General features: G+C 31.6%; 3 protein-coding genes across 7 annotated transcripts; all 3 read right to left on the bottom strand.

Moving 5' to 3' along the window:
* Positions 1 to 1,349: 1,349 nt before the first annotated feature.
* On the bottom strand, positions 1,350 to 2,632 carry LOC105162947 (dormancy-associated protein homolog 4). Its single transcript, XM_011081129.3, has 3 exons — positions 2,273 to 2,632; positions 2,053 to 2,152; positions 1,350 to 1,575 (listed from the first exon to the last, which is right to left on the bottom strand). The coding sequence occupies exons 1-3, from the start codon at positions 2,520 to 2,522 to the stop codon at positions 1,548 to 1,550; spliced, it is 378 nt and encodes a 125-aa protein (XP_011079431.2). The 5' UTR covers positions 2,523 to 2,632; the 3' UTR covers positions 1,350 to 1,547.
* Positions 2,633 to 6,769: 4,137 nt separating this feature from the next.
* Positions 6,770 to 10,331, bottom strand: LOC105162932 (Chaperone DnaJ-domain superfamily protein). Of its 4 annotated transcripts, none has more exons than XM_088885924.1 (6): positions 9,747 to 10,331; positions 9,210 to 9,303; positions 8,669 to 8,806; positions 8,009 to 8,065; positions 7,387 to 7,617; positions 6,770 to 7,284 (listed from the first exon to the last, which is right to left on the bottom strand). In XM_088885924.1, exons 2-6 carry the CDS (start codon positions 9,258 to 9,260, stop codon positions 7,135 to 7,137), a joined length of 627 nt encoding a protein of 208 aa, XP_088742050.1. In that variant the 5' UTR covers positions 9,261 to 9,303; positions 9,747 to 10,331; the 3' UTR covers positions 6,770 to 7,134. The 4 variants fall into 4 exon arrangements, with proteins under 4 accessions (XP_088742050.1, XP_088742049.1, XP_011079413.1 ...); XM_088885923.1 differs by having other exon boundaries at positions 8,669 to 8,795; XM_011081111.3 differs by having other exon boundaries at positions 8,669 to 8,742; positions 9,747 to 10,319.
* Positions 10,332 to 16,402: 6,071 nt separating this feature from the next.
* LOC105162917 (ethylene-responsive transcription factor RAP2-12) lies at positions 16,403 to 19,050 on the bottom strand. 2 transcript variants are annotated; one of them, XM_011081094.3, is made up of 3 exons: positions 18,676 to 19,050; positions 16,751 to 17,688; positions 16,403 to 16,627 (listed from the first exon to the last, which is right to left on the bottom strand). In XM_011081094.3, exons 1-2 carry the CDS (start codon positions 18,956 to 18,958, stop codon positions 16,796 to 16,798), a joined length of 1,176 nt encoding a protein of 391 aa, XP_011079396.1. In that variant the 5' UTR covers positions 18,959 to 19,050; the 3' UTR covers positions 16,403 to 16,627; positions 16,751 to 16,795. The 2 variants fall into 2 exon arrangements, with proteins under 2 accessions (XP_011079396.1, XP_011079401.1); XM_011081099.3 differs by having other exon boundaries at positions 16,792 to 17,688.
* Between the last annotated feature and the right edge of the window lie 4,130 nt (positions 19,051 to 23,180).

Below are 23,180 nucleotides of genomic sequence, written 5' to 3'. Positions count from 1 at the left end.
GATATACTTGTAATTACTTAATTTTATAAATAATAAAAAGTATTTATATAATTAGATATAACTTGATAGAGTTAACATAATTTTATCCAAATATTTACTATACAAACTTAATTACAGAAATAGTCAAACATTAATTACTCCATTATACATATATAAGTAGTTGAATGTGCAAAGAAATTTAAGGTTTTAATTAGGCTCGTTATAATGGTCCAAGAAAAGGGACAAGATTTAAGTTTTACGGTAACAACTATAAAGTTTTTATTGTCAATTAATACAAAGTTTTATTACAAATTACTATTAGTTAATAGTTACATGTTGTGGAATACTTTATATATGTATATATATATATACATATTACTAGTACCGTCACACGTAGTGCTTACACATTTTTAATCAATATATAATTAATAGCGAATTAAATAATTAATATGAGTGGGAGTGAAGGATAAATATGATAATATATTTATATTTAAAAGATGATATGATCCATTTGAAATAAATAAGTAACTATATATATACTAATATATATATACATATAAAGCACTTTCATTCACAAATGTCGATTTTTGATGTTGTCATATTAATTTTTTTGTTACGTCAATAATACACTTAAGTTGGTTTTCTTTTTTTTTCCCGAGCTTTTTTTTAATATAAATATGATATGTTAGTTTATATATTTTATTTTTATTTATAATATATTTTAAGATGTAAAAAATCTCCCCGTAGTACGACGGCTAGTTAATATAAAGATTCAAGAACATAATAATTAAAATTTAATATTGTGGTATAATAAATAGGGAATAATAAGTGGAAAGTAACTTTTATATATATATAAATATAGATTATATGAATAAAATACAGATCATCTATATATATATTTAGAAAAATATTTTATGCGGGATTAAATGTATTTTAAATATGCTATACCAATTTAAATCAGAAACTTTGCATTGGGCCATTAGAGAGGATACAAGGTCCAATACAACACGCAAGTACAATAATGCTTTGTTCAAAGGGGAAAAGAACACGTACGTATACATATATATATATATATATATATGTAGAATTAGAAACACCCCCAAAAGGTATCTTACGAAAGACAGGGTAAATATGGTCATATTTGAACATGCTATAATACACTCATTGTGTGATTAGTATATAATAAAAAAATCAATTATATAATAAGTAAATCACACTTGTTATGTAATTAATTTGATTTGATTAGACCAAATTCGAATAAGTATGAGATTCTGGCTACCTCAACTGCAAAACCATCTTATTAAATGTGTTACATAAAATGAATTAGACACCAAAGTTTGTTGTATATTCTAATTTATGTAATATATACATAAAAATGTATATAGATTTTTTTTTATATAAGATAAATTATTTAATTTTTATACACATGTCATGTCTATGTCAAATAGAATACAAAATGCAATAAAATCTAAAATAAAAAGCCCAATCCATACAGAAAAAGGGAACCCTTTGAGGCAAATATTTACAACACTTGTTTGATCCAACAAAACTGTCATCCTTGATCATTCTCATCGATCCAAAGCACTTAGCACGATCCTGAAAACACGATTTAGCAAATGTTAATGTTGGATTTCTTGTCAACACTTGTGTTATCGTCTTATTAAGACTTTACTTTATACTTATAATTGGGTATTTGCAAATGCTTATTTTAGATGCTTATCAATTTTGTGTAAAAATAGTTGAAAATAGTGTTTTTATTTTAGAGATTCTGACGGCTTAAATTAAATTAATTTAAATTAAAAATTATATACAACTCTCCACAAATCTCTGCAATTTATTTGTAAAATTGTAAGTATTAAGTTGTTTTTCAACCATTTCACTTTAATTTTTTTCACTTTTAAGTTTTGTTTTCAAATATTTTTCACCACAAAAGTAGAAATTTATGACAAAAACCACTTACATATTGAACAAAATATCAAGATAGGAAATGAAACATAAATATGGAGTTCTTGAAGGACTAATGGGCAAAAATGACAAAGCGTGTAAACATGTCCGGAAGAAGTGAAAACCAACCAATCGTAGCCAGTGGGACTCTTGGACTCAGAGCTGTGCGCTGCTGCAGATGTCGATTTTCTCCTCGTTAACTTCTTAAAATTCCCACCAGGGTTATTTGCTTCAACCACCCCAAAAGAAACCCAAAATTAGAAAAACACCCCCAAAAAAGTTAACCATTTTCAAGCACAACCCTTGAATAACATCTCCATGCAGAAACAGAAGCTTATTGAACTCTTACGTGAAAACGGAGAGGTTGGAGCGCTGGAGGCAGACGGAGACGGCGGCCCGACTGCAACACTAAGGATACGATGAGCATTACTCCGGACGGCGGTGGTGCTCTGGATAAGGCCGTGGCTGTCATCTGCATGCGGAGGCGGAGCAGCGACGGACCTGGCGGGGAAAGAGTTGTACTTGCGGAGTTCCGGGAGGCCGGATTCCGGCGTCGGCCCGGCTAACGTTTCATCCCAGAGCTTGTGGAGAAATTCCATGGCTAATTATGGAAAACAATTAACGATTTCTTTGGTTTGAGATCATGTAGAAAGTTTGGAGAAATATGAGCAGGAGGAGGAGATGATATATAGAGGTGAAAAGGAAAATTAGGTGATATTTTTTTATGGCTCTATTTGAGCTGGTGGCTCCGGCTAAGATGGCTTTATTGGAATTAATCATTTTCAAAATTCTTTACTACTTTATATATTTATGAAAATTTTAATTCAAATTGGATTCTGATCAAATAATATTTGAAAATACATAGATATTTTTTCACATTTATTAAAAAATTTATAATTTTTTACTATAGTTAATTATTATAATTAAAAATAAAAAAATAATTGAATATTAATTAATCACGACTACGCAACGGCTACTAATATTACAAACTGATAGGAGTATAACGGTCTTAAGAAAGAAGGATAAAAATGCCCTTCTCTAGGGTAAAAAGCATAAAAAAAAAATGCCACAAGATCCGCACAAATAAAATCGGGTCGAGTCACATTACTCGACCCACTCCACCAATCCGACATCTAAACTCGAATGATGTGTATGTCGCCTCACCACACGATCTCTGATAGTAGAGGCTCCAAGATGAAGCCACGTGGGCCACTTGGTGAAGTACATTTTGGCATATAAATATGCTTCTTCTAGAGCATTTATTGCTTTCTAACTTATTTATTATTTGAATCGCTTACTTTCCATTTCGAACTCGAACTGACTTGAACGTCGAAAAGTCTTAGCTGAGGATAACCCTGACTAACCTAACATGCTTGTTTCTTCTCATGAAACACTTCAACATTTAGGACCTATATAACAAGCTCAAGCATCTGCACCGAAGAGATCGCATATTCAACCTAGATCACAAACTATGACCAAAATATTTGTCAGAGTCAACTGTGATAAATATTTTGATCATAGGTAAAATCATAGCAAATATTGATTAATCATAGTCAAAATTTAAATTTTTATATTGATTTTATTTGATTATAATAGATAATATCGATTTATTATAATTTTTAAGATGTGATTTAACATGCTATGGTAATGATCTTGAACTTCATTTTCTTCTCTATGTAAAAAATTTATACATTACTTAGTTTTTACCCTATTTTCTTGATGGACATGATGTTGGCTTCTGCAGTGAGTCGAGTCACGAGCTTAGCTATGATGTGATTGGGAGCTAGAAAAGATTAGATAAGCTACTTGGAGTGGGAAGTTGACTTAGTCATCATGTGGCTTGACAGCTCGGCGCAACCTTATTTCTTAGTCGGACACGTCATTGGATAAGATTGATGATGTTGATGTCCACCTAAATCTGGTGTGGAAAAGTTCAGGTCCATAGGCCCCACACCAAGTCGTCTCTATGTTTTACTTATTTAACTTAAGATAATGATCTCATCTCCTCTTATTTAAAAAGAAAATGGAGATAAACTTAATTTTTAGTACAATTAAATAAAAAATAAAAGAATTGATTCGGGTCAGATAGATGATGACCTGATGTATTGAGTCGGATTTTTGCTTCTTGAGGTGGGTTTGTGCATTATCTCGATTTTAAAGGTGAATTGACCTGCAACACAAGTAGTTAAATTTGTTAAGGTGTTCCTTAATTAAAATTTATCTAAATCTAAGTTATTTCGCTTTATTCAATCGGAGTCAAAGAACTAGACCTCATAAATGCATATTTTTCTTATGGAGATCCCCCATACTTATAAAGGCAACGTGTCAAAGATTACAGGGATAAATACATTTCAATCTCTTGAGGTTTGGTGTAATACGTAGACCTCCTGTGGTTTGAAAAATTATATTTGTCGCCCTAAGATTTGCTTTTATCTAACAAATAAGTCCCTCTTTAGTCAAAATTCACTGAATTTGCTAATGTTAACCAAAAAATTGAATGAAAATTGATATTTTCTCTCGATTGACTTATTGCAAGTTAAATTATTTTTTTCGGGGTAAACTACTTTTATAACATTGATATATATCTCATCACATGCATTAATGCGAGAAGATATATGAGAATAATTTGATCATAAAAATTTTATTTGACCTTATTGGGAATTTAACCCCACAGTGAGTCCACAAATAAATACAATTATTACAGCGGAATACAAATCAATATAACAATGATTACAAATTAATAGAGAGAGTGAGAAAAAATAGATACGATAAATAATTTCGACTCAGTGAGCTGGATCGAATGGCGAAGCCCACAGCCATGAAGGTCGACAACCCAACCACTGATTCCTCAAACCCACCAAGGGACGACAATCACCAAGGCAGATACATGGCTATTAAGACACCATTAAACCACTCGGGATTACCTATATCTTTATTTTTTCCTCACTTATTTCTCTTTTCTTTTTCTTTTTCTTTTTCGAAGGTAGTATATAAATTGGGAGAAGCCATTGATGATGGCGTAAAAAACCAAGAAAGAGGGAAGAATACGAGGAGGGTTAATGAATTCGGCCAAGGGAAAAGAATAAGAATGCAAAGGGTTTCAGTCATCTACAAATGAGAACCGAGTCAAGTCGGTAGGTCGGATCAGGCCTTCTAAGTGGTGGGTTGGGGTTGTGGCTTGAGGCTATCGAATTTGGTTTTGAGCCAATTTTCCAACAGACCTATTATAAGTTAGTATGTGTCAATCAGAGGTAAATATAGATTTCTTAAAAAAAAAACTTCATTAATAACAACAAAATCAGTGAATTTTGATTAACATAGAAACTTATTTGTTACACGAAAGCAAACCTCGTGAGTATTAAATGTATTTTTTCAAACCACAAGAAATTTATGTATACTTACATTAAATCATAAGAGAGAGGAATGTAATTATGTAATTGTCTAAAGAATATATGAATCCACGTGTTTGATGGCGTCCCTTGAATGAATTCAAAATCAATGGCTGTATTAATAATGGGTTATCGGGTCAGGTAAGTTGCGTCGAACCTTGTCGTATTTCGTAGTTTTCAGCATTTTCAGGAACAATTAGGTTTATGTGAGTCCTCTTAATTGTGTAAACCCCATAAAGTATAATGATAATAATTTTCTGTGAGTCCTTTTAATTGTGTAAACACCCATCAAGGATAATGATAGTAATTAATATCAAAAGCAAAAATTTAGGTAAGAAAAAAAATATACACCATTTATAGTTGACATATTATTTTTTTGAAAAGAATAGTGAAATGAATTTAAAATATATTTTAGGGTAAATTACAACAACCTCCCTGAGGTTTAATATAATTATGAACACCCTCTCGGTGTTTCAGAAAATTATAAATACCCCTTAATATTTGATAAAATTATGTAATTCTTGGATGGAGGTATGAAATTATCAAGTTTGCCTTTCAGTAATTTTTTATTTTTATTTTTAAATTAAAAACTTATAGAAAAATCAACCGGGATGGAAAAATTTAAAAATTATAAAAAAATTATCTACTTAATCCATAAAAAATATTTTTTAAAAAAATTAAAAAATTATAATTTTTAATCTACAAGGACATTATGGTCATTCCATCATAAAAAATAGATAAAAACATAACGGATTGTGCTAATTGTTAGACGACCATTAAAATTAGAAGGGTATTAGTATTTTTCAAACAACGATAGGATATTCGTAATTATGCCAAATTTCAGAAGAGGTGATTGTAATTTACCCTATGTTTTATACAAATATTACTCACAAGTAATCACACATCCTCTGGATAGATATGAGAAAAATCAAACAAACAAGCATAAGCTTAGTCCTTTAATCCCCTACCCTTGTCCATCTAGTTTTGAATATTCTTGTTACTGACAGTTTATTCAGTAATTTAATAGTAATAGTACATGTTACAATCAATGCACGTACCTAAATAATTATTTATTCTTTCACTAGGAAAATCCGACCCAATATCCCGTTTGATTCATTTCTGTTAAGTTCGAGGGTTTGATATCAATCCCACCTCATGAGCTGAGATTATCAATCCACATTTGCTGGATTACCTTTTTCTTTTTGGTTGTTTCTTTTGATAAATAGGCACGTGTTTCGTATAAATCACAGACGATAAGTTTGAATAATTTATAAACCTCAAAGACCTTATTTTTCAAGCAAAACGTATTTTTCAGAATAAAATCATAAAATTCACATGAACCAAAAACAAACAATAACTTGTACATCGAAACACTAATTGAATTACACACTATATCATGTGACATAATCCAATAAGTGCTCTTGTACAAGTGGAAATGGACATTTTGACCCTGCATATATCTAAATAAATAATATAGATTGGTTACTGATAATTAGGCAGTAAAGTGAAAAGAATGTGCACTTCCCTTGGAGCTTAAGTACAAATGAATGTGAATCTGAAATGTTATACTCCTGAAGCTTTTACCCAATCTTACAAGAACTAATAGAAAATCACAAAAGACACTCAAATCAGCTAATAAGATGACCTTGGACAGCCGCTACAATGGTGCAGCACATCGACCGATCATTTCATAGAGAACCCACCTGAATCAGCTATCCTAGTGTAATATTGCATCTTGGTTTAGGCATCTACAAGCTGAATTAGGCTAATGTTGGAGCTTACGGTAATGCTTTTCCCACTAAACCAGCAATGTGAATCACGTCTAGGCAGATATTGTAGAGTATCCGTTGGATGAGACATATTGGCCAGATGAAATCTCTTGCTTCCTGTCCTCCCTCCTGCTACCTGCGGCCTGCCCTTGTATTCTTTCTTCGGTTGCTCTCCCCACCCTGACGTTTCCCTGATGTGCTGCCTGTCTTCATATATTATGAATTGCCAAATGGCTCCAATGTTAAAAAGATATGAGGCAAAGGGGAATTGGAAGGGAAACGAGAAGCCTAACATACAAACTTACCCCAATGCAAAACCCTTTGCAGTGTGTAGCTTCAATGGTGAAGTTGCCAGAGATCATGTCAGAGGAGTTCCTCTTGTTCGAGACGCTATATGTGTCATTGCAAGAATCTTGGGACGACATACGGGTAGGTGGGGTCGCTGAACGAGAAGAAGAACCAAATGTGTCAGAGTCGCTATGGAATATCTCCTCAAAGAGTTGTTGTAGTTCTTCGAAACTTTCATTGCTGCTTTCCTGTCAACCATCGAAGCACAACATTTCAACATGATGTCACCACTTAGCCAACAGAAACAAAAATTTTCACACTAGCAGATAAACATTTTCCCAGAAAGTACACAGGATGTGCCAGAATTCAGCTTAGAAATGTCAAAGTTTGGACATTGGGATTCTATTTGTAATTTCCAGATATACAATGTAGGGCAAGAGCAATGAAACAAGTGCAAAATATAGAGGCACAAGAAGTCTGGAAGCTCAGCTTTGGACCAAGGATGTCCCGTGGGACTTGTGTTCTGCATGACGTAAATAACATAACTAAGATTTATGAGATCTGAAGTGGACAACAGTTGTAGACAACTTGTCTGCGAACGAAGAAGATGAATCATCTAACTGAAGTACTTCAACTCACATTCAATTTATTTTTGCACATCATTGCTGCCATTTCGTTCAAGAAATCTCCCATTCCCTGCACCACATCGCCAACAAAAGAACACCAGATCATCACTACTCAAACTAACACAATGAAGTACAAGAAACTTCTTTCCAGTATCAAGGAACTCTCAACTAATTATCATAATTGAGAAAACAAAATCCTACATTTCCAGAGTTGGGAAAGTGAAGCATAGCCACAAAATTTTTTGCAATTTAAGATATGCTCCATCTCTTATTCTGGTCCCCGTCTGACTGTCCTCATCTATTCACCATTTATTTCCTTTATGCAAGGGAACTTGAAACTAGACCTACATCCCCATGCTTTAATTCAGTTCAAAAGTATTGATTCTAATATTGTTCTAACTACCAAACCAATATAAAATGTGAGTCAAAATATCAACTTCTTCCACTTTTGGACACCGGCAGGGCCTAAATGCCAGCACTACGTAACAGATGTTATGAATGCAAGTCAGTACATCACTGACAAAGAAAGGGATAAGCTATCGTTTGAAGCTATCAGAAAAGGTTTATTCCGTTAAAGGCAGAAGTTTCTTGAATTCAGGACCACTATAATAACGCACCGCAAATTAAAAGGGGTCACTTGAAATGTGGTTGAATATATATAGTCAGAACTCACATTTTCATCATCATCGTCGTCACAGTCGTAGACCCCTACGTCGTACAGAAACCTTTTGTTGGCATCGGAAAGCACTAATAACAATAGCATCTTGTGAGTCAAATTCATCATACAAGAATAAATGCACCTGCAATCGTGCTATAGTATTGATAAACAATAAGAATAAATCACAGTTCAATTAATTAAAAAAGGGACAGGCAGATTGACAACTAATTTAGAACTTTTCGTTCACGAGACGCATTGCGGATAGGAAAGAAGATATCAACACGTCAATGTTCAAAGATTAGGCCTCATTTTTTCTTTATTTTTCAAAGACATTGTTCCTATATACCGACCATCTCAATTTATTATACTATACTGATTTTTTCACCATTTAACCAAGTACATCTCCCAGGAATCAAGGTAAACAAAAAGAAGGAATTTTCCGACGGGTAAAGCACCTGCAACTAAAAAATTGAGCTCTTTATAGGGATCCATGAAGGTTCTACGTTTCAAACAAATCAAGAACATGGATTATATATATTCTATTGTGTGCAATTACCAGAATAGGCTTGCTGAATGGCTTGAAATTTTTTCTTTGCCTCCTCCACATAATTGGAATTCCCAGAAGCAGAGCAGCGATCCGGGTGCCATTTCTATCACAAAACCAAAGATTCACAAAACTCAATTCATAACGTGGAAAAGAAAGGAAATAACTCATCCTGCAATATTTCAAACATCACCCACAAATTTTATTCCTGATCAAAATCTCCCAACTTTGACAACGCATTCTAAGTTAAGCAAATTCAAAAACATCATATGATCTTCATGTTAGGATAACTTTTCGCGGATAAATTAAGTCATCATGAACTAGTTTTCCCTCGAAAAAAACAATTCAACCAATAATTCCAAGAAACCAAAACTTCAGACCTCTGCAGCAGCAAAAGATCCAATCTTTTTTTCTCAAAATCAAGAAAACTAAACCAAAGATCATGAAACCACACGCCATTTTCGATTTCTTAACTCATTCTTGTCAAGCACCTTCCCCAACACCCAGACACACAAAAATTAGAAAAAGGGGTTATGTTCAAATTCTGACCATGGCAAGTTTCTTGTACGCATTCCTCAGCTCAGCTGTCGTGCATTCCTTCTTCAACCCCAAAACAGCATAAAAATCATTGCTTTTCTCTTCCTCAGCTGCCATTCCTCAACCCCACAATATATTCCTTACAGAAAAACTCAATCTTGTCGACAAATTACAACAGCTATTCCTCCAAGCTGAACAAACCAACCTTCCACGACACTACATACATACATATATATGTATACAATACGTAAAACTAGTTGAACTATATAAATATAATAAGCCTATCAAGACTGCTACATCACGTAACCTCAGAGTTTGAGAGAGAGAGAGATGAACACAACCCTCTCCTCAGAAACCTCCAGAACCGAGTTTTTAAGTAAGCTTACACGCAGAGAGTTTAATAGTGAAAGAAAGAAGGAATTTGAACATTCAATAATACAAAAAATTGTTCAAGAAAAGAAAGAAAACGCGAGGCGGGCTCTCAGATAAGGACGCGGGGTTGAGGATCAACGGCTGTGATCGGAGTTTGGGTAGATATTTTTGGTGGGATTCGTCTCCAGAAACTTCTCCATTAACTGTGTTGTGTTTTCTCTCTGCCCCTGTTTTTAACGTTCTTGGCGGTGATACTTCATTATTATCAACTCTTTTCTGTCCGCTTTCTATATATTTTGAAGAAAAAATCTAAATAATTTTAATTTCTAGATGATTTATACGTCGAATCCGCAAATAATTCAAATCGAGTCCAACACGTTATTATTTACATTTATTTAAAATATTATTGAGTTTATAAAAATTATATTTAAATTTGATTATTAATTTAGTCAAGCTCAAAAGAGCTTTTCATTAAATTAAACATAAATTGAACTCAAATGATTTGATATTTTTGTATATTTTATTATATAACTTGACTTATTAAGTTCAACAAATCAAATTCAAATAAATTTTTATCAATTTTGTATAGAGTAATTTAATTTATTTTTCAACCCTATTTATTGTTCCATATTTTGATGGCATTTTTTGAAAAGTTGATTATATATGACATTCTTTTAAACTCGTCTTATCCTAGTGTGCTTCTTATTTAAAATTACAGTTAATTATATTTAAATACACTTTAAAAATATAAAATTACACTCTCTAAAAAAAACCTTTAAAAAATATGTCAATTTATTTATTTCGTTTCTCTCATTTTTATTTTTTTCCCCTATATACTTTACTGTACTTTTTATCTACTTTAATTCTTCAATATTCTTTACAAATACATTGTACCAAATTCATGATACTATATTTATTTATTTATTCAAATTTAAATAAAATCAAAATACAATACATATATAAATATATAACTAAAAAAACATTTTACATCTAATAATCAATATATTATATTTACATATGTCATTAATTAAAATTCTGGCTCTACTTTGTACATTATTGACTATGTCACGACCATTATTATTTGATTAATGGCCGCCGGCCTCATTCTATTTGGCACATGAAATAAAATATTAAAAAAAATAGAGAAAAGTGTTGGGACCATATGTGGAAAATGGACCCAGCTATTAAAATATCCTAATCTTGGCTTCAACCATTCCTCAATTTTAACTAACTCAACTTTTAATCCCCTGCTCATATGGGTGTCCCAACGGATTAAAATAAACGATTATTAGTTTATTGTTGAAAATAAATTAAAAAATATATATTTATTTTTGAATTATTTAAATTAAATTGACTTGGATCAAAAGTTATAAGTATTTTCGTATTAAATTATTGCTAGGACCAATATTTTTTATTAAAACTTAACGAATGAGGGTCAAATATAAATAGTAAATTTTTTTAAAATTTCTTTAAAAAAATATAATTTTGTATTTATATAAGAGTTTAAGTGTAATTAAAACAACGTGAAAAAGTAAGCAAGTTGGGCAAGAGATGTGGGACCAAAGGGACAAGGAAAACGAGGTTGGTGGGAAGAGGCCCTGGCTATAATACTTCAACTATGCATCAACTTGTTGATCTACTATGCACTATCATCCACCTTCCTTTCTACCACACTTTCTCAACTTGCAACAAATAATTTCTGCCCATTTCATCATTTTTCATTTCCCTTTTTTGCTCTTTGTTTTGACTAATATTTCTAAATTCCGACGGTTAATCCAATATAAGAATTGATGTGATAAATATAATAAAATAAATTTTAAAATATATCAAAATTTTGCTCTAGCATGTCTCACATTTGATCAAATTAAAACTCGTTTAAACTTAGAGTCAAATTGAAGAATAATGTGTTGGGGTTGAATCATTTACGGCCCTATAATGAGGGTGGCAACAGGGCAAGACATAGAAGAATCTCGTTTATTAATGACTGTGCGCGTGTGTGTGTGTGTGTTTCTTCCTTTTGTTTTGTGGTTTAGTTGCAGGAAAGTAGCAAGTGGGCAAGTTGGAGTTATATAGAGTGTATGTGTGCAATTTTGAAGCAGACAAAAACAGTAGCAGAAATATAAAAAGGAGGGTGGTAGAAGCCACTGTTTGGCTCTTTGCCTTAGAGTTCATCTTTAGTCTTTGGTATTTATTCATGCATGTCCAATGTGATATGTTCCTACCCCATGTGCTCTATTTATTACCTCTCCACAACTTTCACTTTGCTTTTCTTCTTAGTTTTTGGTTTTTTGGTATGGAAGTCACAGAAGAGTAATTAACAACAATCCCATAATGTTTTATTTCTGAAATGTTGGGTTCTTGATGGTAGGAGTTGAGTGGTCCAAAATTCCTGCAGTGTTGTCATGTTATGACACAGGAGGGGGTTGGAAAGTGCTGGAAACGAGGGGAGACTGAGCCTCATTCCCCAAGAGTGGGTACCCTTAAAACTTCAAGTGGAGTAAATGCTTTCCCGATCACAAAAAAGGGACACCATAGGAAAGTGGGAAAGAGGGTTGGATTCTTGCACCAATAATGTCTACTGGCGTTTTCTGTTCTTCCTTATTTGTAGAAATCTAACCGAATTTGGAAAGTGGTCCAAAAATGGACTGATCTAGAATGGGAAGTTTGAGCCTGAGGGATGACAAATTATACTTATATGTCGAGTTCATATTAAGCTTCAACTAAGAAATTAAAGTTGTTGTTTCAATTTTCTCCCTGGGCCGCTTGCTATTTAAGGCAACCCCTCAACTGGTTGATTAAGCTCGAAACTCCTATAAATTTGGTGGAAAATTCTCACAAATTTTGTGGAGGTTTGTCTCTTGATGGTTGGATTAGATTGAATCCCCCATGAATCGATAGAGGGTTATCTCTTGATAGTTAGAGTCCCAAGATCGTTGGAGGCACATATAAATGCCTTCTCTAGATAAGGATATCTTTTGGAAATACAAATTTTCTGTAAAGCGATTGATGAGATGCCTTTCCTCATCTAGAATCTCAAAACTTTAAGGTTCAAAGGTTATTTCTGACTGAAGGCGTCACGAACCCCATTGGGGCGATTGGTCTTTTTTTTATTCTGGGGCCTTTGGACGTGAAACCTTACAGATCTTACATAGATACTACCTAAGTCTTTTGTAGACACTAATTTCACATATTTTTTAGTGTCATTGATCATTGATAAACGGTAATCGGTATTATTAGATTGTTGTGTCAATCAAAGGGGGATTAATTAAATGTGATTTAATTAAAGGGATAATTACACTCATCTCCTCTGAGATTTGGTGTAATTATATGTAAACTCTTTGTGGTTGAAAGATTACATCTAGCACCCTTGAGGTTTGCTTTCGTTTAACAAATAAATCCTGTCGTTACCAAAATTCACTGAATTTGCTGATATTGACACAAAAACTGAATGAAAATTGATATTTATTTTCGATTGACTTATTGCAGGTCAAATAATTTTTGTAGACTAAACTGCCTTTATAAATGTGAAATTATACCTCCTCACATACATTAACGCGTGAAGTAATTTGGCTATAAAAAAATTATTTGACCATCAATTGGGGGTAACTCTAGGTTTTTTTCGATTTTTTTTGTTAATATCAGTATATTCAGTAAATTTTGACTAATGAATGGACTTATTTGTTAGACAGAAGCAAACCTCAGTGATGCTACAGGGAGTCTTCGTATAAATACACCAAACCTCAAGGGAGGGAAGCAATATCCCTTAATTAATCTAAAGCATGCTAGTTGACGAATTAAATTATATGTATGATACAAGTACAAGACTAGTTGAAGATAGACCTACAAGGTTCACACACAAAATACTAATATTATTAGAGAATTAAATTTGCTATGTAATTAATTATTGAATTAATTCTGAAAAAGAGATGATTAATTCGAAGGAGTTTAAATTAATCACTTGAATAAGTGAATTATTCATTGAGATCCTATTAATTCAATTAATTCAATCAAATTGGACCAATTAATTATTAATTCAAAATAAAAAAATACATTTAGTTCAAATTATGGTCAAGCCTCAAATGACGACAAAACCCTACTATGTAATGAAGATATTTGACTAGGGTTTAGCTAAGGCATGATGGATGTTTAGCCAAGTCCTTGACTGAAAGTGGGTGTAGACAGTAAAATTTTCAGAGAGGGTGTAAGTGTAATTTTCAAACTTCCTCACGAAAGAGATTAATTTGCATTTTCACAGAAGGTTTTAAGTTAATTAACCATTATAAGAAAAGGGATAATTATATTTACACCCCCCTCAACTATTGTCTTTTTTACACAAACTATCCATATCTTTTGAAAAATTATAGAAACCATCCCTGACAGCCTTTAAAACCCAAAAGTATCCTTGTTAATTAGGTCACCTTTTAAAATAATTTTTTAAGAACAAAAATGCCCTTAGGGTATTTTTATAATTATCAAAAAGTAGAAGGGATGTCAAAGTAATATTTATGTAATATGACCCCATATATTTTTTAATTATTTATACTATTTTTAATTTAGATTTAAATTATTTTATTAACTTTTTTTTATTAAATCTCTATATAAAATGCACATTTTGATAATTAAAATATTAAATTATTCAATTAATATATATATATATAATTAATTAATAGATTATAAATTTAAATTAAAAATTATCACAAATGTATAAATTATTTAAAATTATTAAAATTAAAAATTATTTATAACTAAGTTTTACTCAAATAAAAATTAAAAATAATTGATGTATTTTATATAAATTTAATTAGAATTAATAAAATAAAATTTATTTATTAAAAAGATATTTTAATAAAATGAGGGTTAGGGTGCGCATGGCGGTGTGATTGGGAAAGACGGGATAATTTTTTAAAATAAAATAATTTAATAATTTAATATATCTTTTTAATAAATAAATTATTTATTATTATTAATTTTAATATAATTTATATTAAATACATAAATTATTTCTAATTTTAGTAAAGTTTAGTAATAAATAAAAATAGAGGATAAGTAATCTTTTAATTTTAATAATTTTACTAAGGAATAATTTATATATTAATTGAATAATTTAATATTTTAATTATTAAAAACTGAAATTTTATATAGAGATTTAATAAAAAAATTGATGTAACAAATTACATATAAATTAATAATTAGTGTAAATAATAAAATATATATATAGGATTACATTATTCATCTTCATAAATATTACCTTGACGCTCCTACATTTTAATAATTAGAGAAACATCCCTAAGGGCGTTTTTGTCCTTGAAAATTTATTTTAAAGATTAACCTAGTCAATAAGAATATTTTTGAATTTTAAAAGTTGTCAAGGATGGTTTCTGTAACGTTTCAAAAGGTAAGGATAATTTATGTAAAAAAACACTAGATGAGGGGGTGTAAATATAATTATCCTTAAAAAAACTAAATCAGCTAGGACCTTAATTTTTGACTTAAAGTGCTTTAATAACAGTTTTACAAGTAGAAGCAACGTTTCAAACACCACAAAAGTAGTTTTTCAAAACCAAAAAATGAAAATGCTTTTCCAAAACTCTCACAAATACAAATTATGGTAAATTAATACTTTATACTGCAGTCAGACAAAACTAACATGAAAATTTAAATTTAATCACGATTAATCCACATTTGACATGATTTAATCTATCGCCAAAATGTTTTCACAGTTCCTAGCTATAGCTAACTTTTTGGCATCGCCTACAAAAACAATGACTAATAGTCATTGTTCAACCATAGTTACTAAGTACTCACATTTATTTTATATTTTTAATCATGATAATTAACATTACAAAAAATCATATTTCAAACCAGTGATAATATCACTTATGAACATTGCCCAGCGAAGGGCAACTACAGCCTGAAAATGCAACAGGGGTCCAAATCAGAAGAAAAAATATTGCAAAAGAAAAAGAAAAGAAGAAAACTTGAACGGATATAGAAGAAAGTTGAGCAGTTTGGGCTTACACTTGCAAATGAAAAATCCATTCACATATTGCACCCCTCAACCGACCGTCAATCTGTTATAGATTGAAAGATACATTTTGTGTAACATCTGCAGCTCTCTTTACAGCATTTTGTGATTGACTGTTACTAAGGAGGGTAGAGGATCAAGTTATCAAACTACGAAATGAGGTTAAAGAGTTGCCTCACAGTTCAAGATACCGAAGCTGCAAACTTTATATGGTGGATGGAGACAGTTCAAGCAAGCATATGGCGCTATGTAAAAAATTAATATCTATAGGTTAACAAACAAGACATAGGTATTATTGACTATTGAGCATCGGTTCTCATCAAAGTAAAATATTCATACAGACATAACTCGAGTCATCCTCAATTTCAAGTCTTAAAATACTGATTTAATCTAGTTGCTTATGTACAGCTCATTTTACCAGGCCTACTACAACACCATCCATGGCTTAAGCATGCTTGATAGTTTTGCCATCTTCAATCACCAGCAACAAACACACCTACAGGGGCAAGGAGGAGCGATTAGACCCGTAACAATATTATTTCAATCAATCAAAACTGTACTCAAGAAATATATATATATGCCTAAACTACTAAAAGGAATTAGGCAAAAGGGCACTAACACGCAGCCTTATTTACAGAAAGAAAGCAAGAGGGGTCATACAGCCTCAGAAGGCACCACCCATCATAGCCGGAACATCATCGAAAGACCATAGATCCATTGTGCTTCCACCATCTTGAGTTGCATCTCCATTGAGGAATGCATCAATTGAAGCATCCCAGTTGCTCTCTATATATGGCATCTGAAAGAGCTTCATCTGGGTGTCAAAATCAGAGAGGCCGTCAGAGAGTTTATTCGCAGTGTTCTTGTTGCCAGTCACCACACCCTCTGAACTTAACTTGGAATTCTTTGTTGGGCGGCAAGCGTCCCCCAGAAATTCATCCTCAACAACGGCCGAGAGAACAGATGATATTTCAGGAGTTTTTGCATAGTTGTCGCCCCAACCAAAGTCTGAGCAATCAAAGGAATTGCTTCCTTGATCAGAGCTAAAGTAAACACTAGTGCCATCAATCGGAGTATGTGATTTTAGTCCCACATTATCAGATGCACAATAGGCATCAGTGTAGCCATATTGATTCATCTCAGGTTTCTCTTCCAGGAAACTTAAAGAATCATAGTACTCCTTGTTTAGCATGTTCGTAAAACTCGCATTTTGGTTCAGATTGGGCTGAACCAAATCGGGATTTTCCTTAGGAAGCACTTTCTCTGAATTTAACTTAACAGTACGTCTTGAGGTAGAGCCTGGAGCATCTTCAGGGAAATTCACCTTAGCTTTCTTGCCCCTGATCTTCCGAGCTGCAGTATCATAGGCTTTTGCAGCTTCCTCAGCAGTATTAAAAGTACCAAGCCAAACTCGAACTCCTTTCCTTGGATCACGGATCTCAGCAGCCCATTTACCCCACGGGCGCTGTCGGATCCCTCTATACTGGTTCTTTCTCTTTCTTTTTGAGGATTTTTCAGCATCCTCATCAGATTCAGCAGAATCAACAGATTTCAAACCTTCACAAGAAAAAGAAAAGCTCAGACCAAAGAGTTGAAGTAAGAGATGAGGACACAAGAATGGTTTCAGTCTATCCGTTTGAAATAAATGCCAAAAAGCGCTCGGTCATTACAACAGACGCAATGTACGCTTAGAAAAAAGGTAACAAGGTATCGAACGAAAGTTTTCATTTCAGCCAACAAATTTTTTTCTTAGTTTTGCTTTCGGCAGAGGAAATGGAATCATAAGCAACACACTAGAAACAGCCCAACAAAAAAGGCCTCGAATTGTTTCTGAAAATATAAAGCATCATTATGAGACCAAAATGCGAAGATAATCTACAAGTAATCTAGTATTGTTACTCCTCCCCCACCCAAAAGAAAAATGGAATAGTTGTTTCATTAGCAAACCAGAACAAGTGATAATGAATAAAAACTTACAGACCAATCACATGGTTCGGTCAAAATTTTCAGAAGTCGTACTGAAACCCCAGAAGTGTTTTAAGCCACCCCCAATAAATTCCGGCCAAAAAAAAAAAAAAGGAACTTAATCCAATACCCAAATCATAAGTTCATAACTGAGAGAACCAGAGAGTAAATCTATTACGCCCGAGCGTAAAAGGGATAACAAGGTATCATCACATCAATGTTTTCTTCCCCCCCACCCCCCCGGAATCCTCTGATTAAGTCAAGATCTCCAAAAATAAAGAAATAACCATAAAACTCAGAACTTTACCCTAAATTGACATCCTAACTAAGTTAATGTGCTACCACACAAATTAACTTATTTAATTGAAAAATAGCATTATAAAGTACATAAAAATCAGAATTTCATCCGACAAATTACACCCTATCCGATCAAATACCATATCACAACAATTTGACTACCACTAGTAATCTAATAATGCCACCACTTACTCTTCATTTAAAAAAAAACACACAAATTAACCATCACACTAACAAATATTTACAAAAGAAAAAAGTATCAGAAAACACGAAATGATTTACCTTTAGGGCCAGGAGCTTTCGTAGCAGAGAAAGCGAACGGCTTTTTCACATGGATCTCCCCTTCATCGTCCGAATAATCCTCGAACTCCTGAAAATCGGCCTCAAAATCATCGTCAAAATCAATGATCGACTTAGAACTGAGTGGCTTGGAATGATAATTGCCAGGATTCTTATTCTTGTTCAGGTAACCGGCGCCGGTGCCCCAGAGCAAGTCAGCAGTGAGCCGGCGCGACGATCGGCTGGCCGGCGGCGGGAAGTCGGATATTATAGCTCCTCCACACATTTCAACTAAACCTTTTTACCTTCTGTCAGAACTTTCGGCTTTCAGAATGAAAATGGAATCAGGTTTTATTTCTTACAAAGCTATTTTTATGTCCTTTCAGCAGTTTTATATGCAGCGAGCAAAAAGAGGGTGGCAAGAACGAGGTTGCCATTTACAATTTTGCCCCTGTAGAATGCATGTAATTGCGGTTTGGTTTGTCGTCAAGTTAGACTGAGATGCCCTTGCTTTGTACATTGATGAATAGGTATTAATTTCACTTATTTTTATGTGAACTTATTATCGATATATTAAAGTGTAAATTATATCAACCTTCGACGAAGTTTAATATAATTATGAATATTTTTTTGCTACCTAAAAAATTATAAATATCTATCTAATATTTGATAAAATTATATAATTTTTGGATAGAGATATGAAATTATCAACTTTACCCTTACTGTAATTTTTTCTTATTTTTTTTATAAAAAAAATTATAAAGAAATCAGATGGGATGGATGAAATTTTTTTAAAAAAGTAATAAAAAAATAAAAAAATTATAATTTTAGTTCACAAGAGTACTTCGATCAGTTCACCATAAAAAATGGATAAAAATCTAGCAGAGACTAACGAAATGAGCTAATTATTAGACGATCACTAAAATCAGGAGATATTGATAATTTTTTTAATAATAAAAAAATATTTATAATTATATCAAATTTGAAAAAACAAAATCATAGTAATTTAGCCCATATTGAATTCTCCAAATTTGAAGAAATGATGGCACACTACTTTAGGTTATTCAAACATCCCAAAATGAAGAATGAAGAAAATTTTACTTTTTGGGTAAAGATAAAAGTATAGAAAGAGGCAGCCAATTTTTACTTTTGTTGCCTACCCAACATCAATAATAAGTTACAAGTGGCATCATTTTCAACACCAGATTTTGACAATTTGTTGACCCACAATGTAGGAATATTTTCTATCAACATTATTTTATCATAAATAAATGTAGGTAATTTAAAACTTTTTCCTTTTATTTAACATAATTATAAATATTTTATTATTGTGTGAAAAATTATCAATACATCACCAAAATAGCCTTATATGTTATGAATTATAATTTTATTTATTCTTTAAAAAATTATTGACTATGCGGACAATTTTTTATAATTTTATTTTTTTTTCCGAGTAAATTTCTTATTCTTTTAATTGCTCTTCCCCCCACTTTTTACAATTTTCAAAGCAAATGCAAATTTGTCAATTTTCAAGGCTCTGTCAAAGAATACATAATTTCAACAAATATTGTAAAGTGAATATTCATAATTATGTCAATTTAGAGCGACTCGTTACAATATATCCTTAAAACAATGTAACGCCTAGCACAAATTTTGTGGAAAGTTCAACTTTTGCAAATAATCTCCGCCTTTCGTTCAATAAATGTACGTTTGCCATAACATTTTAACTTGGTAATAAGATCATAATAATATTTATAGTAGTTTATTTCATTCTTTATATATCGATATATTAATTAAATTAATGTATTACTTAATCATATAATTATTATTTATATGGGGGTGGGGGAATAAGAAATTGACCAAAGTGCATACGATATCTCGTTAGTGTAAGGAGACTTTCGGGGTTAAAAGTCATTTAAACTTACTCGTCTGCAATTGATGTGGAACGCTTATTTACATTACATATTAATTATTTTCTCTTAACATTTTTTTACGTATTTTTGCACGATGTTGCCTCGTTTCAATGAGAAAAGTCTATTTAATACATGGGATAATTACACTGTCATTCCCTAAAGTTTGACATAATATATATACTTGTAGTTTGAAAAATTATATTTAATACTCTTGACAAATCTTTATTTTCAATAAATAGATCTATATATCAGTCAAAATTTATTAATATTCATAATAAATAAATAATTAAAAATTCATGTTGATCCTGAATTGATTGATTATTTAAAAGAATTAAGTATAAAAAGTTTATATGATGTGTTGATTTGAAAGTGAATGACTTGGGGATAAATTGGTCAAAAGATATAAAATACAAAACAAATTGTCATTAATTCGAAAGGAGATAGAGAAAGGTGCATTGCATGCAATGCACCAGCCGCCAGTGGGATGAGGAACATGTGGACCCCATGCCTCTACTAAAAGAGGTAAAAAGGACAAAACAGACACACAACAAGAAGAGAGGGCCCAGTACAAGGATACATGGGTGGGGCCGCAAACACACTATCTTTATTTCTGTTTCAGGCCCTTATGTGTAAATAAATGAAAATTCTGATTGGATATGTTTGTCAATGTATTATGGGCCATTGGCCCATCCCTATGCATGGGCCTCCCCATGTGCTTTCATCACTTCACTACACACCATTTAATGTCATATCTTATTTATGATTTATTATTTACGTGTAAAATTAAATAATTATCGATTTTTAATTGAATAGTGTAAACTTTCCTATTAATTTTGTTTACGATAAATTACTACGAATATTCCATTGTTATTTAAAAAATACCAATACTGTTCCTGATATTTGATGAATTTTATATAATTCTTGAATAGGACCTATAATTATTAATATTACTCGTACCGTATTTTTTTAATTTTTTTGGACATATTTGAAAAATTAATAAGATAAAAACTTATCCACTTAATTTATAAAAAAAAAAGTATAAGTTATAGTTCACAAATGCATTTTGATCGGATCACTATAAAAAATAAATGTAAATCTAAGGAATACTAATGGATTGTTGTTGAACGACAGTTAAAATCAGGAAGATATTGATGTTTTTAAAAAATAAGAGGGTATCTATAATAATGTCAAACTTTAGAAAAAACTCATTGTAATTTATTTATTTATTTTAATCCTTTCATTACAAAAATGATAAAACAAGACTGATAACCCATAAAAGTACTAAAGAGAATCGCGTGTGCAGTTTGTGTGCCAACTAAGATCTCTATTTTTGATCAATTACATAATAACATCGAATGTCACTGATCATCACACATATATAGGTCAGAATTTATGTTTAGCTCCACTAGATATTTTGTGTAGAATTTAAATCAATACTATGTGTTTGACGACATTCAACTTTAATTATTGAGCCACAATAATCAATGATTCACATTATTTGTTATACTTCGTGTATGTGGCTTACACTATTTTTTGATGGGTAATAAACTCAAAAAAATCAAATTATACGTATTTAAATAAAATAGTTAATTACACTCTGACCATTTTTAAAAATATCAAATCACACTTAAAAATATTTGAAATCACACTTGCTAACGGAATCTTTGTTTACAATTATATTCCTTTATGACTTGGACGGAAAATATTAATTTTAGGCTGAAATAAAAAAATACACAAACTTCTAATTTTACGCCCTATTCAATATTCTGTATAAATTATGGACAATATAGCCAATTTTACTAATAAATTATACAGAATTTTGAATGAGAGACAAAATTAAGAGTTTATATAATTATTTTTTGATTGACGCCTTCTTTTTTCTTCTAAAAGTATAATTAGAAAGATAAAATTGTTAAAGAGGTACGACTATAATATTATTTTTTTATAAAAGATTACCCGATTTTAATTGGACAGTCACGAGAGGGGAATCGTCTCATCTTATCACGACAAAAACTGCAATTAAGATGAGGAGGGTGATGACGGGCATCAAGGTCAAACGTCCAATTCCCAAATAAGTTGTATCTCAGGGTAGCAACTTGTCAAAAGTCGTGCCCAACTCACGTCCATTTTAAAAGTAATCGCTAATTGCGTTTGTCCTATACTTCAATTATTAATTATTAATAATAATTACATGACTGTATATATTCTCCTTTATTAATTTTTTGAAGGTTCCAAGTCCCAACATTGTGTTGTCATCTTCATCCACTAATACATTATTATTATTTTGTTTTCTTTTGCTCCACCAAAATGACAAGTCTACCCCCATTATTTTTGTGAATATTTGTAAAGTTCCTGACTTGTTTACGTATAATTCATACAGTCCGATATGATCTACGATTTTGTATATATATATATATTTATATATAATTAGTTATTAGAAAACTATGGTATTAGATATAAGTTCTTAAATGATTTTGTACGTACTAAACTCTATATAAGAAATATAAAAAATAAAAAATTAGTTGATTGTATTATTTGTATTATATAATTCATTTTAAATAAAAAGAAAACTATGTTAAAGTACCTAAATTTAAA

This window comes from Sesamum indicum, linkage group LG1, assembly GCF_026168435.1.
Source record: "Sesamum indicum cultivar Baizhima isolate 11 linkage group LG1, ASM2616843v1, whole genome shotgun sequence".
NCBI lineage: Eukaryota > Viridiplantae > Streptophyta > Magnoliopsida > Lamiales > Pedaliaceae > Sesamum > Sesamum indicum.
This window is presented reverse-complemented; position numbering and strand designations above follow the sequence as displayed.

Excerpts from the sequence above, each read along its gene's own strand:
- LOC105162947 (XM_011081129.3), bottom strand. The coding sequence starts at position 2,522 with ATGGAATTTCTCCACAAGCTCTGGGATGAAACGTTAGCCGGGCCGACG. Across the intron at positions 2,153-2,272 it reads TCCAACCTCTCCGTTTTCAC|CAAATAACCCTGGTGGGAAT; the intron begins GTAAGAGTTCAA and ends GGGTGGTTGAAG. Across the intron at positions 1,576-2,052 it reads AGTCCCACTGGCTACGATTG|GATCGTGCTAAGTGCTTTGG; the intron begins GTTGGTTTTCAC and ends TCGTGTTTTCAG.
- LOC105162932 (XM_011081111.3), bottom strand. The coding sequence starts at position 9,851 with ATGGCAGCTGAGGAAGAGAAAAGCAATGATTTTTATGCTGTTTTGGGG. Across the intron at positions 8,743-9,209 it reads CATTCAGCAAGCCTATTCTG|TGCTTTCCGATGCCAACAAA; the intron begins GTAATTGCACAC and ends TATTGTTATTAG. Across the intron at positions 7,618-8,008 it reads TGTGCAAAAATAAATTGAAT|GAAAGCAGCAATGAAAGTTT; the intron begins GTGAGTTGAAGT and ends GATGGTTGACAG.
- LOC105162917 (XM_011081094.3), bottom strand. The coding sequence starts at position 18,958 with ATGTGTGGAGGAGCTATAATATCCGACTTCCCGCCGCCGGCCAGCCGA. Across the intron at positions 17,689-18,675 it reads GAAAGCTCCTGGCCCTAAAG|GTTTGAAATCTGTTGATTCT; the intron begins GTAAATCATTTC and ends TTTCTTGTGAAG.